This window comes from Dendrobates tinctorius, unplaced genomic scaffold (genome assembly GCF_039654945.1).
Source record: "Dendrobates tinctorius isolate UK_male_01 unplaced genomic scaffold, ASM3965494v1 ptg000250l, whole genome shotgun sequence".
Taxonomy (NCBI): Eukaryota; Metazoa; Chordata; class Amphibia; order Anura; family Dendrobatidae; genus Dendrobates; species Dendrobates tinctorius.
In genome coordinates, this window is record NW_027361917.1 from 28,063,251 (window position 1) to 28,081,540 (window position 18,290).

The 18,290-nt window shown below is 40.3% G+C and overlaps 1 protein-coding gene across 1 annotated transcript in view; it reads right to left on the bottom strand.

The window, feature by feature from the left end:
- Window positions 1-1,079: 1,079 nt before the first annotated feature.
- The window catches only part of CRIM1 (cysteine rich transmembrane BMP regulator 1), a 1,013,901-nt gene continuing 996,690 nt past the window's right edge, over window positions 1,080-18,290 (bottom strand). Inside the window, exons 14-17 of the mRNA XM_073557600.1 lie at window positions 16,072-16,266; window positions 10,376-10,495; window positions 9,345-9,532; window positions 1,080-5,639 (exon numbers count right to left, since the gene is read on the bottom strand). Coding sequence (XP_073413701.1) covers window positions 5,463-5,639; window positions 9,345-9,532; window positions 10,376-10,495; window positions 16,072-16,266 — 680 coding nt within the window. The 3' untranslated portion in view covers window positions 1,080-5,462. The remainder of the gene's footprint in view (window positions 5,640-9,344; window positions 9,533-10,375; window positions 10,496-16,071; window positions 16,267-18,290) is intronic.

An 18,290-nucleotide genomic window follows, 5' to 3' on the forward strand; every position in this document is an offset into this window, starting at 1 on the left:
GGTCCCAGTAATCCTTTGCGACAATAACCGCGATGACGTCCGTTCTCACGGGATCGCGACATCTCGCGATGATGTTGCGCGAATGACTGCGAGACTTCGCGATCCCGCGAGAACGGACGTCATCGCTCGCAAAGGATTACTGGGACCTGGAGCGTGGAGAGAGGCGGGAAGGCTGCGCGGGACGTCGGAAGGTGAGAATAACAATATTTTTTATTTTAAATTCTATTTTTTACAGGGATATGGTACCCAAAGCCCGGAGGACAGTCTCTTCTCCTCCGGACAGTGGGTACCATCCGCAAATGTTCTGCTTACTTTTCGCATGGTGTGCACAGCCACATGCGGAAAGTAAGCAGAACAATGCATTCCTATGGGTGCGGGATCGCCGCGATTCCGCAAAATTATTGAGCATGCTGCGTTTTTTACCGCAAAGCGATTCCGCCGCGGTAAAAACGCAGCATTAGCACAGCATTGTGGAATCCCATAGGAATGCATGGAATGCTTATTTTTCGCGTTTTCGCGGCAAAATCGCGCGGTTAAAACCGCAGCGGAAACGCGAAAAAACCGCCACGTGTGAACTCAGCCTAAATGTGCAGCTCCCTCTGAATGGTGAGGAGACAAGGTGTCTGGAGATCTAAAAATGAGCACTCAAGTGGTGCCATAGAGAACATAGAAGTAAGTAGAGAGCTCACATTGAACAAGGATGTCCCTGAGGTGTAGGCCTGACAAGAGATGAACCTGAGCAGTCTCGTGGGGTCATAAAGTTGTGCAGGAGTAAGCAGGGAGCTGGCATTGAATAAGGGCATCAGAGGGGTGGTGAACACTGTACAAACCCCTTCGTAGGGCTGAAAGGACAGACAACTGGGAGGAGTTTGCAGAGCAGCAGATGAGGCACTGGCTGAACTTGTAGCCTGGACATTTATTAGGACAAGAGCTGCATTAAATCAATAACTGCACTCACTGTTTTGTGTGTCAAAAAAAGAGGTAAAATAAAGTAAAAAAGATATCAGGAGGTTTGTGGACTATAGGAAAGAGCAAATACTCTTGATTTTTCATTCTTTGCCCAGAAAACCACTCTAAGAAAGGGTATACTGTAGATGTTTATTTAATCTGGGAATGAATAAAAAAAGGATCACCATATAAATGAACATCAATATTTCCATAGTCTGAAAAAATAATTTACATGTAAAGATTTCTAACAACTGAAACCTGTCCCAATAAGCCACTCCAATTTCAGGTGGCCATACACATACAATAGCTCACTGCAGAGCTCAATTGATCATCAGCTATCTCTTCTGACTTCCCCACAAACATGTTGATTCAGCTTTTTTTTTAAGGCAGAGAGAAGAGAACGTCGCTCCTAGACAGCTCTGGCAGTGGCCTATCTCCCGAATAACAGGGTCAGGTGTTAAAATTGAAACTGACCAACCTTTATCTCTCCAACATCATTTGATGGTGGGGGGGCTGGGGGGGTGGTGGTGAGAGAGTCAGTAGGCTTTCATACACATTAGGCTGACAAATGAGCCAATATCAGAGGGTTTGGCTGACTTTAGTCTCATGTGAATGGGGGCTGTAAAGCTGTCCATACACATAAAATGGAAGTCGGCTAAAGTTTTGTCTGATCGGTTGACCGACAGCCATCTCCCATACACAGGAGAGAACGTTTAGTGCTCCTGTGTTCTCTAGGAGAAATCTATCACCAGACATCTCTGCTGATGGCTTTCCTCTGGGAAAGAAAATCGATTAGCAGTCTGAAATCAGACATACAGAGCTGTCAGACGAACCCGTCGGTAGTTGTGAGATTGGCCAACACTAGTCTAATGTATGTGTTGGGGGGGTTACATTTAAGGTCCAACAGAGCCGCTACCAGTTACATAATTTTTCAGTTAAATAGCAGTTTTACCTGCAACCCTTAACTATAAAAATTAAATTGTTATAAAACCTGGTGGCCACTTGGTGTTGGGCTGATCTGAAAGAAGTCTCTAAGATCCTCAGTTTCTTCACTGGACCTTCAGGTAGCTCTTACCACTAATGAATGCATTCTATGACTAGAAATAAGCCCCACAAATAAAATTTACACAGTAGGTAGCGCAGGAGGAAACCTTTGCTGTCCAAAAAGAATATTACTATCAAAGACTAAAGTTTGTTTTAAACACCCTAGTAAACAACGTGGTCTGAACAGGCAAAGATGCAGTTGGTAGAATAAATGTTTGGTGAAGAACCTGATACCAACATTAAGGTAGGGGACAACTCATCATTATAGAACCTCCTTCAGTGAGGACATTGTGGAATCATCAGTCAGACGATTATGCTTCAGCAAAAAGTGGACATTGTATATATGGAAATGAACATAAAAAATCTAACAATCCACTGAGAAATGGCACAGTTTTGCAAATGGGCAAAAATATCTCTCCCAGACAACTGTAGACAGTTATGACACTTCTCCTGGAGGTTGTTTCTGCCAAGCAGTAATACCAGATTAGATATTATTGTTGCTGGTTCTAGGACTTTACATGTGGTGTCTCTGGATTTTCATGACTATGTAGTTTCTGCATTTATTTTGTAAAAAATACCAAACTTCTATTTTACTAATACACATTGCATCCACACATTACTGCTTGTACAATGAGTTACAGTTGTGCTTTGGCCACAAATTGGATCTCTATTTCCTCGTAATAATGAAGCTCAACATTGGAGGAAACATCAGGTGCCGGTAGGATGACTCCACCAATGTATGTTGGATTATTTTTTTGTTTTGATAAAAGTTAACATCCCAAGGCAATGACGACATTGTATCATTGCCCTCATGAACGCAGGGGAGCAATTTAGGGTGGTCTTTACCAAATGCTATATAACTGCTACCAAGGCCTCATTCAGACATCCGTTTTTCACATATGTCTTGTATCCGTGTTCTTCGCAAATAGAGCACAAATATATTACAGTCTAAAGGGCTGATCACATGACTGTGTTTTTTGAGACCATATGTCTGCAAAAAAAAAAAATCATGGAGACATGCCCGATTTTGATCAGTCACAAAATCAAAATGACCCAAACATGTTTGTGGATCCATGAAAATCACGGACAGCACGTGGGTAACACCTGTGTGAAGTGCATTAACATTGTAATGTATAGTAGAGGCTTTGTAAAGTATTACGGTAATTTTTTCATTAGTGAAAATTACTGATGAAACACTGATGACAAACTGACCAAACACTGCTGAAAATCGGATACAAAACACGAAAAGATCTCAGACTGTTTTTTTGCATAATGAATGATGGACTTCTGAATTAGGCCTTATGCTCCTCTACCTTCTTGTGTTACCTATGCCCATTTTGGAAAATATGGGGAGGCGAAACATGCTGGGCGCCAAGTGGGACAAAATTTTCATGAGCAAGGCATAAACCTTTCAAAAGTCCCAAAAGTCTTTTTCCTCCCATATTGTGGCAATATATTCCTTCCTTATCTGACTCAATTGAATTCCACCCTCACAAAACCAATCAACCAAGTCCAGCTCCTGTGGGCTTCTCCAGCAAAACAGTGAACATAACAAAACAGAAGAATATACTGTATAATAAATTAAAGGCCCGTCCCCCCCAACTCAATATCCAAAGTAGCAGGACTTTTGCTTATTGCTGAAGTCACTGGTTTTAGTCTCACACAGACAGAAACACACATTTTACATAATGCATATTCACGCAAATACACGTGAACAGGTACAGAGACAAAAAGCACGCACAAACACAAAATTAAAGTAGAACAGTAGGTAGAATAAAAAAATGCCTGCATCCTTATCTGAACTGACAAGCAGTTAAGCACTGGTATGGAATGCTGGTTTTTAATGTATCTTTTTCGGGTAAATTTCTCTTTCTTGGTTAAAAATACATTCAACATGAAAAAAAAACATATAAAATTATATATATATATTTTATATATATATATATATATATACAAATACTTTGTCATTTCAGCATAATATACATTTACATAAATATTCCTATAATGCTTAAGTTTGAAGAAGCATGATCTCCTCTTATCTTACTTTTTTTTTTGTAACTTTTGCTTTTTTTTAACTCAGCTTTGAAAAAAGGTGCTTGAATACTATAAAATTAAGCAACTCCCAAAACAGGGTAGCAGTTTTCTAATCAGTAACTTAAAAAAAAAAAAATCAAACAAAAATAATGAAGATAAAAATGAAAATAAATGGAATAAAAAAAAAATACTCTGCCCCCTCCCCTCACCCCATCTCAACTTGTTTGAAGAACAAGTTATTTTTTATTTCCAGCGAGCTGATGCCGATGGCTTTCAATTCTTTAAATTGCCTCTCCAACGTCAGCAAAAGTTAATAACAATTTGAATCCTTCTCTTGGTAGCGCAAAAGAAAAAGAAATGCAACAAAGGTCACACACATATGTTCACACACGCACGCACAAAAAAATAAAAACAAAAACAATAAAAATAGATTCAACAACAACACCCCCTTATAAAAGAAATATTAGAACAGTATTTGGTGAAGTTCTTAAAATGTTCTACTTTAAATACTGCTCTCAGAAGAAATAAAAAATAAAAATCCAGTGCTCAGATATAGATATATATTTATATATGAAAAAAAACACCTACTAAGCCCTCTGTCATTTTACCTTAATCCAACTGGCCAATCGCTAAAAAACAAAACAAAATAAACTTTAGATATAAAAAAGCAGCACATTTCTATTGTTATAGAACCTTACCCATCATGTCTACCTTACTGTAGCTATCATCTGCTTTTTGCATGTGTGATAACATCATTGTATGTATTGTTCATGTGAAGAGAGATCAGCTTAGAAAAAGAATTATTTGCAGCTTGAACATGGCTGTGATTTGTACATAGCATCCTTTGTGTACGACAACCTGTAGCAAAATTTGTAAAGATCACTCCATTGTCAGCATTGTTTTCTTGTGTTATAGATTCTGAGATGCAGGAGAAGTCAATGTCTTTGAATGGGGCAAGGGCACTGCCATTCTCACTGTTGTGTTGCCACTGGTATTGGTAACTCTGTGAGACGAAATCTGGTGGCTCTCTACACATTTTCACCTTCCTCCTGCTTTCGATTAAGCTCTCGTGACCTCTCCTTTGTCGGTACCCCAAACTACGCCCCCAACCAACCTGAAAAAAAAAAGAAAACATCTCTACAGCTATGTTACAAGCAGATACGCATATGCCAGTTCTCCAAACTTTGGTTCTAAGAAAACACTTGGTCAGTTGTTACAAAGGGAAAGTGGGAATGTTTGTTTTGGCACATTGCAGGAGACCAGAGTTCATCTCCATTAAGGTCTCGACTGTACATGTCACACAATCCAAAAAGCAAGTGCACGGTTCTAGTTTTTTTTATTGTATAGCAGGTTTCAGTCTTTTTCCCATCTTCTTGTCTGTTTTTATTTTCCTTTTCTCTAAAGGAAAATCCATGTGATAGCAGTCTTGGCGTTCCTCACACAGTTTGATAGAAATTATCTGCCTGGAGGTTGTTCTGTTTTTGCATACTGTAGAAGCCACTGTATCTAGAGTCTGGGTCAGCCATTCTTAGCATCCGTTGTGAGCTGTCCACTTGTACCCTAGTCCCTTTCTTGCAGTCCACATACACCAACTGGTTGTTCAGACAGGTCGGCTGTTGGATATACAAAAGTTCACAATTAATATTTGTACCCATTTCTCACTGGTTACGTAGCAGTATTATGCAACACTTTGGAATGAAAAAACTCTGACAGCTGTTTTAACGGCACCGATATAAGGCTGGCCATACACATTAGATGGCAAAGGTCAAATGATGCTTCGGCCGATCGCTCCACCAACATCTATCTCAATCTCCCATGCAGGAGAGCTCATTCGGCCGAAGAAATGGCTTAACTCCTAAAGAACAATGGGATTGGCAGTCCAAAATCAGACATGCACGATCAACATCTCTCCCGACCATCAGTCGGCCAGCGCTCCCATAGACATAAGACCGGAGGCCTAACCCATCGAGATTGGCCTGTTTTGGCCTACATAGTCCAATGTTTATGGGGGCCTTAACAACTATACCAATTCAATAGTCTAATCTTTATCAGCGAGGAGGAGAGTAATCATGTATGAGGAGCAGAAGACAAGATCTCAAAGAAGAAAAAATGGAAGTGGAATGTAAGGAAGATCCATGGTGCAAATTTGAATGGTGAGAAAAGGTGTTTAAATTGGACAGTTCTTTAATTTTTAATTCATTTGTAATTTCAGAATTTTAATGGCATACCCATAAATGGCAGCCCAATGGAAGAAGTTACAAATGCACTGGTCACTCAGCGTTAAAATCAATGCAATGTACAGAAACAGCATAGTCTGGTATTGCAGTTCTGACTTACCATATACCTTTGGCCCATGGCCAAGAGTGATGTTATTTCTTTTATTCTAATCTCAGATAGGATGCCATTAATGTCTGATAGATGCTGGTCTGATCTCTAGTACCTGTAGCTATTTTGTGAACATGATCCTACCTTGGGTCGTGGGAACAGAGAGGAGTCCGTGCATGTGTAACTTTCTCAATTCAGTTCATTATGAGGCTTAAAATGCCAAGTATGCTTCCTCGGCTAAATGTCAGAATTTTCACAGACATGCTGTAATTGAAAAAAGCCACGTATGTGTGGCTTCCTCTTTTATCTAGCGGCACAGGATGGGGATGCGCTCTTGAGGTCCTAAAATAATTGCAGCATATATATATATATATATATATATATATATATAGTATTTTTGCAGAAAGGCCCCATCAATAATTTTGAATCGTTCAGCTACTGCAGCTTTCCGCATGTAATGCAGTACATAGCTGGCTGCAGAATGAGGAAGCATTATCCATAGGATCCATTTAATTGATGAAGGGGAAAAAAATTGTCCTTTCAGCCTCTGTCAGGCTAGTACACCTCAGTATACTTTTTGTGTTGTATGGATTAGCGCGATCTTATGCATTTACATTTTTGGAGAGTGAATGGGAAATAGAAGCCGCTATAAGTCTACACAGGGATTTGTAAGAGGCATATGTCATGAATTTATCTGAAATATGTATCCAAAAGACACTGCAAAATTAAGTGTGAATGCACCGTAAGGGGAGTCATAGAGCATGTTCATGGAAAATGGACGCCAAGGGATCACCAACAATCCATTCTGTCCTGACTAGCTAGGATTGTCAATACTGATCTAGGGCAGTGGAACTTCAGAGCTTATCCATGGCTCAGAGAAACCCTTATGGTGATATTAGTTCTGGGCAACAAAATAAAAATAGTATGTACATGTATTCTGCATACTGTATAACAACTGCTACATAGCAGGTATTGCTGCATAGCAGATTTCTATCTTTTCATGCATGGAATGGGTTAAGAACACAGTAAAAATGCTAACATTCCCTTGAAACACCTAAATCTTGTGTTCCCCTGTGGAATGTTCTGAATGTGACAGTGTGAGCAGACATGCAAAGCGAGAAGCAGTATTGCCTTGGGCCGAAATTCAAATATTCACGATATTAGGTTTCTACTCGACTGCTTTAACCTACTCCTGCTCCACAAGGCAAAAGGAGATATACACTTATCTATAAACCTGTGCTGTACAATGTAATCAGGGGTCTGGCCTTGCATTTAATAATAGACACTCAGCTTTTTTAAAGCTGGCAATAGAAAATTAAATGAATTTATGAAGAACCAGTCGACACTTGCTCAAAAACGTTGAGTTAAATACCTCATAAAAATCCCAAATTTCTCTTGATTCTGCCACTCTTTTCTGTTTTGCGCTGTGTCACTCCATTGCATGTATATTTACATTTGTTTCTTTTGGAGCACACTATGTGAAATCTCTGCTTTGCAGTCCAACTGGGAATTTTTCATAGTCTTGTCTGTGGGTGTGTGCTTTCACCTCTCCCTGCCATATGATGCCAATCACCACTCAGCAGAATCTGAGACTGATAGGCTGCTACTGCTAATTCAGCTGTGATTGGCACCATCTGAGAGGGAGAAGTGAGAGGCCCCCAGAGAACACTCTGAAGAAATGCCCAGCTGGACTGCAAAGCAGAGATTTTACCTAGTGTGCACCAGAAGAAACGAATGTGAATATTTCTGCAATGGAGCGATGCAGCAGAAAAACAAAAAGAGCGGGGAGTGCTTGGGGATTTTATAAACTATTGCATTAAAAAATTTTGAACAAAGAGGGCCTGGTTGCATTTCTTGAAAAACTTAATAATACAAGTTATGGGTACTAAATTCTGTGATGGGACATTGATCCAGGGAACAAGCATGATTGATGTATGTGGAGTCAGGAAGAAATCTTCCCCCTAATATGGGGCAATTAGCATCTGCCTCATGGGATTTTTGCCTTCCATTGGATCAACATGTTAGGATATAGGTTGAACTTGATGGACTTATGTCTACCTTTAACCTTAAAAACTATGATACTAAGTGACAGGTCAGTTTTAAGGCACCTCCAGATATGCATTACATACAAATCATTTCCTTAGTGCATTTATTAGACTAATCAGTCTTATACATATACGGTATATAAAAAAAATCCACGTTGCTGCGTCATTTGGCACATATGGCTACTATATGCAGCAGTGGTAGACAGTTTGTTGCCTTTATTCTAGAAATCACTGCTAGCCACACAGCTCAGTTTTCTGTCTGAATAAAGGAGTGACCAATAATCAAGAAAACAGGATCAGAAGCTCTTGTATTACTGATGTTGGCCAGTGTTGGTGATACATCTGACCATTTATGAGTTGCCCTCTTCACTTTCTTCTGAATTGCTTGTCTGCCTTAGAGCTCAGCTCCATTAGGGCAAAGCTGTGAACTGTCAGTGCAGTTTATCTACATGGTTCTGTTTTGTTATTGGGTCAGGTTGTTACTCCGGCCCCTCGATACATTATACTGCTACTCTGGTCCCGCTTTACCCCTTTATACTGCTCCTCCGCTTGTTATAATGGACTGTAGTGGGTAAGCATAAGCTTCCCAAAAAATCCATCCATTTGATGTTGATTTCTGTTACACCACAGATAGGATAATTAACTATAATTAAAGGGCTAGTCTCATGGAGACCTCAATCCGTTTGCCACATTAGGGCAGAATGAGAGCCTCTGTCTGAGTGGGTATCATTCTGGAGAACACACTGAACGACCCATTTGTCACTATGTCATACCATTTTTGATGGACATCTTATGCTTTCAAGGCCACACTATAGCTCTGTCATGATTACAATGTCCTATATTATTAGAATATATGGAATAAATGTAGAACACTAAAAACAGTTTAGTAAATAGCAGAAATAGTGGACAATATACAATATGTATCTAAAATATGCTAGAACATTGTACCTTTGTAGGCGTCTGGTAACAGGGTACTGGAATCCATTGCTTTTTCTTATTGATAAGAAGAAGGACTATGATAATAATCAAAGCTGTCAATATTGGGATTGCTACCCATGCAACTGAGTGCAGAGCGTTGTCCTCACTTGGCTGAGGCCTGTCTCCTTCCCTGTAGTTCACTTTAAGATGGCCCATTTCTAAAGGAATAAATTGTAAGAAGATGAATTCTTAGCAGAAGCATCAATATGGCAATATTAAAAGGGTAAGAGGTTGCCACGTACTCACAGAAGCTGGATTATGTTGTTCCGCACAGCTCACTGAGTTATTGTAAAATCCTCATTTTACTGCTAATACACATTGATTTGGGCTAACGTGCCAAACTACATATTGTTAATATGGACATGAATATACATGCAGGTTACTGCTGTTCAAAATAGTGTAGATTGTATTAAGTACTAAGAAAAATAAAACAGGATAGCCGCAATACACAATTCACCCAGAAGACAGCAAGTTCCCAAGAGACGGATGTGCTACTGGGCAGGTTTCCCTGTAGAGAATTGTAACAGAAGGCCAAGAATCGGGCAAACTAATGTGAGAGATCTACGTGCTTCTATTTCAGGCTGATATATTGGCTAATGCTTGATTTGAGGTTATACTAAAAGGGTTAGATAAACTTTTACCAAGTAAACCAATGTAAGCAGATGCAGATTGTACTGTGATAGGACCCAAAAAGGACCCTAGAACAAAAGGGCCATATTCTGCAGTTTCTCTACCCAACACCTGGGGATGGTAACTGGGATCTGTATGACGTGTCCGGACAGAGGAATTTCAAGCATAGACAGCATCTTAAGGTCATATTGTTAATACACATCAAAGGTCCTCGAATAACAATTCTGGTTGTCAAATTTCAACACTTGGAAAAAGAAATATTTACGATGTCTGTACATACAATGATTTCTACTGCATAAGGGCTTGGGGCACTATACGTCATAAATTACTGGTGACCTGAACGCCACTGAGAAGCTGTTTGAGGACCTCACCTCTATGGTGGTGAATGTCATTCTCACTCGGTGTTGGCCAATGAATAAAGTCATGTTCATTTCTTCCTCGGTGATTTGTCTTCTCAATAGGGATGTTGGTGGGTTCAGGAATATACATTTCTGAAAAACACAAACTCTATTTATGCACCCACTCTGCTTTTTACAATGCAACCCTGCCATTCTAGAAAAGTTATTGTCCCATGACGAGATCACAGATTTATTTGCCCAAATACGGGATATGGACGTCTTAGAGAGAAGCCCACCTTTATGAGATGCAAGCAGATAGAGGCCCTTTATGATTCAATTCATTTTTATCTGTGTACACTGACATATGCTCTAATGCTAACTTAGTAAATGAAATAGAAGTATACAAGTCTATAGGGAAAGACTAAAACAGAAAAGCAATATAAGCTTCATTGATAAGTCTAAAATAAAATATTATCTACCAGTCTAATCTCAGTCCACGATAGAGACTTACCATGTCTGCAATGGGTTCACGTGAGCAAATACAATAAGTAAGTTAATGGTTATGTTACACTAGCAGAAAAGATTAAAAAAATATAGAAGTAACGTACTTTGAAAAACAAGCAAAACGCTCTTTTGTCGGGTAAAATGGTATTTTAGTTTGTAGAAAAGATTGTCTTTCTCAACAGTGCATTGACCTGTGCAAACTGTGCTGCCGAGAAAAATGGCAGGTTATGCGCCACGAACATCTATTACAGATTGTTCAGCCTTCATTTAATAACTATTTTCAGACTGTATAAATAGGCTATTAAAAAAGCCATTGTGGTGCTTTATTCCACTGCCGGAGTGGTATTAGTAAGGCATGTTCCCTGTCTGTAGTAAAACATTACTGATTGCCGTCTTCATCTGTTCTCGACGGTGCCCCAGTCGTCTTATGCAGGTTGTGACCTGCCGGATCGCTCCAGTGTTTGTTGGGAAATCCAGAAGGCAACTCAATGTAAGCCTATGAGAGCCAGAATGCAGCTCCCATAGACTTACACCAAGAGCGTGTGACCGTTACCAGGGCCAGCGCGTTAGGAGCAGGCAGACCAGGCAGTTGCCTAGGGCCCCCGCTCCTCCAAGAGCCCCCAGCCAGTGGCATGCCACTAATACCGGCACACCATGCCATAAGTAAGAGGGGCTCGGTGCCGCCCCCCCACACTGCACATTCAACTTATTGGCATCATAGATGCCAATACAGTTCAAAGCAGTGAAGGAGGAGAGTGTCAGATGATGCTCCCTCTCCCATCACTCCTCCTCGTCTTGAGATGCGCTGCAGAAGCAAGAGCGGTGGGGGAACGGGTAGAGGTAAGTATTGTGTGTGTGTGTCTGCACCATTCTGTGTGTGTGCCTGCACTATACTGTGTGTGGGGGGGCTGCATTATACTGAAAGTAGTGGGGCTGCATTACACTGTGTGTGTATGCTGCATTATACTGTATGTGGGGGCTGCATTACACTGTGTGGGGAGGCTGCATTATACTGTGAGTGGGAGGGCTGCATTATACTGTGAGTGGGGGGACTGCATTATACTGTGTGTGGGGGCCTGCACTATACTGTGTGTGTAGAGGGGCTGCACTATAGTGCCTGTGTGCGGGCTTCACTATTCTGTGTGTAGGGTGGCTGCATTATACAGTGTGTTGGGCTGCACTATACTGTGTGTGGGGGAACTGCACTATAATGTGTGGAGGGCTGCACTGTACTGTGTGGGGGGCTGCACTACACTGTGTTTGTGGCTGCATTATATTGTGTGTGTAGAGGGCTGAATTATACTGTGTGTGTGGGCTGCATTATACGCTATGAAGGGGATGCATTTTACTCTATGAGGAGGGCTGCAGTATACTCTGAGGGAGACTGTATTATACTCTATGAGGGGGTTACATTATAGTCTATGAGGGGGCTACATTATACTGTGTGTATGTGGGGCTGTATTATACTCTATGAGGGTGCTGCATTATACTCTATCAAGGACTAGAGTTGAGCCACTTTGGTCGGATCGGGTTTCATGAAACAATATTTGTTTCAAATGAAACTGGCCCGACTAGGGCAAAAAAAGTCGGAGTTTCGTCCAAAACCCGACCAAAATGCAAGTCAAAGGGAAATAAAAGTCGGCATTGAGCAAATGACATTCATCCACTCAATGCCGACTTTATTCCCCATTGACTTGCATTGGGGTCGGGTTTCAGACGAAACTCTGACTTTTTTTGCCCTACTCGGACCAGTTTCATCTGAAACAAATTTTGTTTCATGAAACCCAATCCGACCAAAGTCGCTCAACTCTATCAAGGACCATGGGGAGTGCATTATACTATATGGGACATGCATTATACTGTATTGAGGACTATCTGTCCCCATCATTGGGAACATGAGTCGATCGACTTCAATATTGTCGATCACGCTCGTTTAATGGCCTGAACTCAGCACATGTAAACATAACTGAACTGTTTCTATGTGATGGTGCAATATGTGAGTAGTTGGGGGACCACTTTAACCCCTTAACCATAAGAGGTACTTTTGTTTTTGCGTTTTCATTTTTCGCTCCCCTTTATTTTTTGGTCAAAATAGCCATGTGAGGGCTTGTTTTATGCGGAACGAGTTGTACTTTTCAAGAGACCATTGGTTTTAACTAGAGTTGAGCAACTTTGGTCGGATCGGGTTTCATGAAACAAAATTTGTTTCAGATGAAACTGGTCTGACTAGGGCAAAAAAAGTCGGAGTTTCGTCCGAAACCCGACCCCAATGCAAGTCAATGAGGAATAAAAGTCGGGAATTGAGTGGATGAATGTCATCCGCTCAATGCCGAATTTTATTCCCCATTGACTTGCATTGGGGTCGGGTTTCGGACGAAACTCCGACTTTTTTTTGCCCTAGTTGGACCAGTTTCATCTGAAACAAATTTTGTTTCATGAAACCCGATCCAACCAAAGTCGCTCAACTCTCGTTTTAACATATCGTGTACTAGAAAATGGGGGAAAAATTCCAAGCGTGGTGAAATTGCAAAAAAAGTACAATCCCATAGTTGTTTTTTTTTATTTTAACCATGTTCACTAAATGCTAAAACTGACTTGCTATTATGATTCTCCAGGTCATTACGAGTACATAGACACCAAACATGTATAGGTTCTTTTTTATTTAAATGGTGAAAAAAAATTCCAAAGTTTGCTAAAAAAAAAAAAAGCGCCATTTTCTGATACCCGTAGTGTCTCCATTTTTCATGATCTGGGGTTGGATGAGGGCTTACTCTTTTGCATGCCAAGCTGATGTTTTTAATAATACCATTTTGGTGCACATACAATCATTTGATCACCCTTTATTGCATTTTAATGCAGTGTTGCAGCCACCAAAACCATGTAAATCTGGCGTTTTTACTTTTTTTCTCATTACGCCGTTTAACGATTGAGTTAATTTTTTTTTTATATTGATAGATCGGTTGATTCTGAACACGGCGATACCAAATACATGTGTTTCTCACAAAATTAGAATATCATCAAAAAGTTACCGTAATTTATTTAAGTTCTTCTATACAAAAAGTGAAACTCATATATTATATAGAGTCATTACAAACAGAGTGATCTATTTCAAGTGTTTATTTCTGTTAATGTGGATGATTATGGCTTACAGCCAACGAAAGCCCAAAAGTCATTATCTCAGTAAATTAGAATAATTTGCCAAAAATACATGCAAAGGCTTTCTAAGAGTTTAAAAGGGTCTCTTAGTCTGTTTCAGTAAGCTCCACAATCATGGGAAAGACTGATGACTTGACAGATGTCCAGAAGGCAGTCACTGACACACTCCACAAGGAAAGTAAATTTGGCATTTCATTTTGAAATCAAGGTCCCAGAGTCTGGAGGAAGAGTGTAGAGGCCACAATCCAAGCTGCTTGAGGTCTAGTGTGAAGTTTCCACAATCAGTGATGGTTTGGGGAGCCATGTCATCTGCTGGTGTAGGTCCACTGTGTTTTATCGAGACCAAAGTCAATGCAGCCGTCTACCAGAAAATTTTAGAGCACTTCATGCTTCCCTCTACCGGCAAGCTTTTTGGAGATGGAAATTAATTCTACAGCAGGGCTTGGCCCCTGTTCACACTGACAAAATTACCAATACCTGATTTAAAAACAACATTATCACTGTGTTTGATTGGCCAGCAAACTCACCTGACCTTAACCCCATAGAGAATCTATGGGGTATTGCAAGAGGATGATGAGAGACACCAGACCCAACCATGCAGACGAGCTGAAGGCTGCTATCAAAGCAACCTGGGCTTCCATAACTCCTCAGCAGTGCCACAGGCTGATCGCCACACCGCATTGATGCAGTAACTGATGCAAAAGGAGCCCTGACCAAGTATTGAGTGCATTTACTGAACATACATTTCAGTAGGCCGACATTTCAGATTTCAAAATCAATTTTCAAGGTGGTTCTATAAATTATTCTAATTTACTGAGATAATGACTTTCGGGTTTTCATCGGCTGTAAGCCATAATAATCAACACAAACAGAAATAAACATGTGTAATAGATCACTCTGTTTGTAATGACTCTATATAATATATGAGTTTCACTTCTTGTATTTATGAACTAAAATAAAATAACTTTTTGATGATATTCTAATTTTGTGAGAAGCACCTGTATATGTATATTTGATTTTTTTTTTATTGTTTTATTTTGAATGGGGCGAAAATTTTGAAAGGGGTGAAAGGGGGTGATTTGAACACTTACATTTTTTTATTTTTTAAAAACTTCTTTTTTTTTTTAGCTTTTTGCATGCTTCATGATGCAGTTCTCTGATCTGCTTTGCTACATAGAGGCGATGATCCGATTGCCTGTATGTAGCAGAAATGTTCACTTGCTATGGGCGCCGACCACCAGGCGGCGCTCATAGCAATGCGGCTATGACAACCATAGGGGTCTGCTGGAGACCTCTGGTTGTCATGACGACAAACAGGGGGAGTCCGACATCGGCGTACTATTACGCCCGATGTCGGAAAGGGGTTAAACCTTTCTAAAAGTTTCCACTTGATCTAAAACCAGCCCTGACCATTACCTCTAACTTCTGGTCGGTCAGGAGCTAGGCTCACAAGAAAGTGTAACGGACTGGAGCGGCGCCGGGAAGAGCAGGAGACTGCGGCTGCAAAGCATTATACTAGAGATTTTACTAGAGGGAACAGACATTAGTGACACCACTCCAGCCGTGAAATAAAAAAAAGTTGGAGAGTTGCTTTAAATAATCACCGACCGGCAAGTATTGTGCAGTGTGAGCGCACCTTAATAATTAAAATGTAAGTTTTTTATATGGTTACCATTTTTACATGAAGAGTAAAGCTGCATGCTGTGTTATTCTTACCATTAAATATGGAGGAAGTTACCTTACTAATTAATTTTTATACTTACCAGTAAATCATTTTAAATTGTGATAAATTACAAAACCTGATCCCCACAACCAATAGTTGCCTTTTCAAAAATGCAGGAGGGCTGCAGCTCTGGACTATAATACAGGCTGTAACTTAGAATCCATACACAATATGGAATGCAATTACTTTTAATTAAATCACAGAGATACTTTGCCTTCTATGCAGCTTTTTTATGTGTGTGCATATAGAGTATGTACATTTATCCTTAAAAGTCTCCAGGAACCAAACTCCTAGTGGACACACAATCAGCCATCTTAAAAAGGATGCAACAAGCAGATATTGTTACCTGGACACATGGGACAGCAGCTCCCTTCCACGTTTATAGGCTCCACACAGGGCAATGGTGGGCAGCTGACAGTGGAGCAGAGGGTCTGTCCTTGCAAACAGTAGCAGTGTGTACAGCTGTCGATGTCCCATCTCTCTTCATCTGCATAGGTCTTTCCGTTGAAATGGCAGACGACTTTCTTTGGAATTGTATCCTCTGTGATGACAAAGAGTTATACACAAAAGAGCTTTAAATACTGTCTGAAACCAACATGCAACGTAACGAGCGGAGCTGTTTGGTGGGTATATGCCTACACATAAGGTTCTATACATATATAACTGATCCAAATCATATACAAGTGAATAAGAGTCAGTGATAAGCAGTCATAAAGGAGCGCTTAGGAAGCAACCCAGGGGCAGACAAGGATGTCAGGTCTCCACCGCAGCTCCAGCCGAAAACCTCCAATGGAGGATAGGAGCAATGAGAAAATGGAAAACGGTCTTAAAAGCACAGGAAGGAGACTCAGACAAGAGATGGGTTTAAACCACAACGCGTTTCGACGGAGGATCCGTCTTCATCAGGTGGAAGTTTTCCTTCCACCTGATGAAGACGGATCCTCCGTCGAAACGCGTTGTGGTTTAAACCCATCTCTTGTCTGAGTCTCTTTCTTGCACTCCTAAGACCGTTTTCCATTTTCTCATTAATCTAAATCATATACAGACATTTATCTCTGTAGTTCTGATGATCTATTATACGGTGCGGTCATAATATTTAGCAATGTTGTTCAGAGACAGAACACTGTTCCAGTATAGCTGCACAGTGCTCTCAGTAATATCAGGACATATAGAAAGTGATGTCAGAGGAGAGGTGCTATTTAGGCAACTTCTACTGTACAGCACAGTAAGATAAAAACAAACAAAAAAAATATGCTTGCTGCAGTTTTGATAAAATCACAGTTTTATCTGGTGAAGATCTAGCAGCTCTCTGAATGCTGAGCTCTGTATAATCCCGCCCACACCACTCATTGGCAGCTTTCTGTGTACACTGTGCAAAGGCAGAAAGCTGTCGATCAATGGTGGGGTTATATAGAGCTCATGAATATGGAAAAGTAAACGGCAGCAAGTGCACTTGTCCTTCAGAGATAATCTCTGATAAAAGTGATTTCATCAAAACTATAGCAATCAGCCCAGTAAATGACAAGTCGCAGGAATACGGGACTCAGTCTCTACATGATGCTGCTGTCAGACTAGATGTCAAAAACTGTGTGACAGGTTCACTTTAAAGGGAATATGTCAGTAGAATCAACCCTCTTAAGCCGTCTATATGGGCATGTAGGACATAGGAAACTGAATATAATGATATATTGATATCAGCAATCTGATGTCTTATTCCAGAGATATCCACATTTTTCTTAATATGTAAATAATTTGTTAAGATTTATGGACTGGTCACTAATGTACATGAGAATCTGCCTCCAGGGATTATTTTATATGAAAGGGGAGTTACTAGTGTGATGTGTAATGGCCGCTCTCTGTTCTCCTGACCTCACTGCAGAGCTGTGTGTGATTATACCTGACACATCTGCAGGTTACCCTCAGCTTCAGCTTCCATCTCACAGGCAGACAGGGTTACAATATTGTTACAATACAGCAGAGCTGAGAGAGCTGCAGCAAATGTGTTTGTATGAGATAAAGTTCAGTTCTTCTGTCCTGCAGAGCTGCAGCAAATGTGTTTGTATGAGACAAAGTTAAGTTCTACTGTCCTGCAGAGCTGAGAGAGCTGCAGCAAATGTGTTTGTATGGGACAAAGTTCAGTTCTACTGTCCTGCGCTAGTTAGATGTCTCACACTGGTAATGTCCCCTTTCATGTAAAATAATCTCTGGAGGCAGAGTCTCATGTAGATCAGTGTCCAGCCCCTAGATCTTATGATCTTATTTACATATAAGAAAATGTGGATTTTTCTGGACTAAGATATTGGATTTATTCAACTTCCTATGACCTACATGTCCATACAGACGGCTTAGGAGGGATGATCTTACTGACAGATTCCCTATAAGGCAAGCACAGTAAAAAACACCTTGCTATATTAGTGTTAGATAAATTTTACGGATTATGACATTTTGTCCTTTCTTTCTGTACAAGACATGACCTAATCACACTGCAGAACAATTCAGTTGATGAATACAAGAATCTGAGTTCTGCAATATGTACTTTATAAATATATTTTAGTTTATTGAACA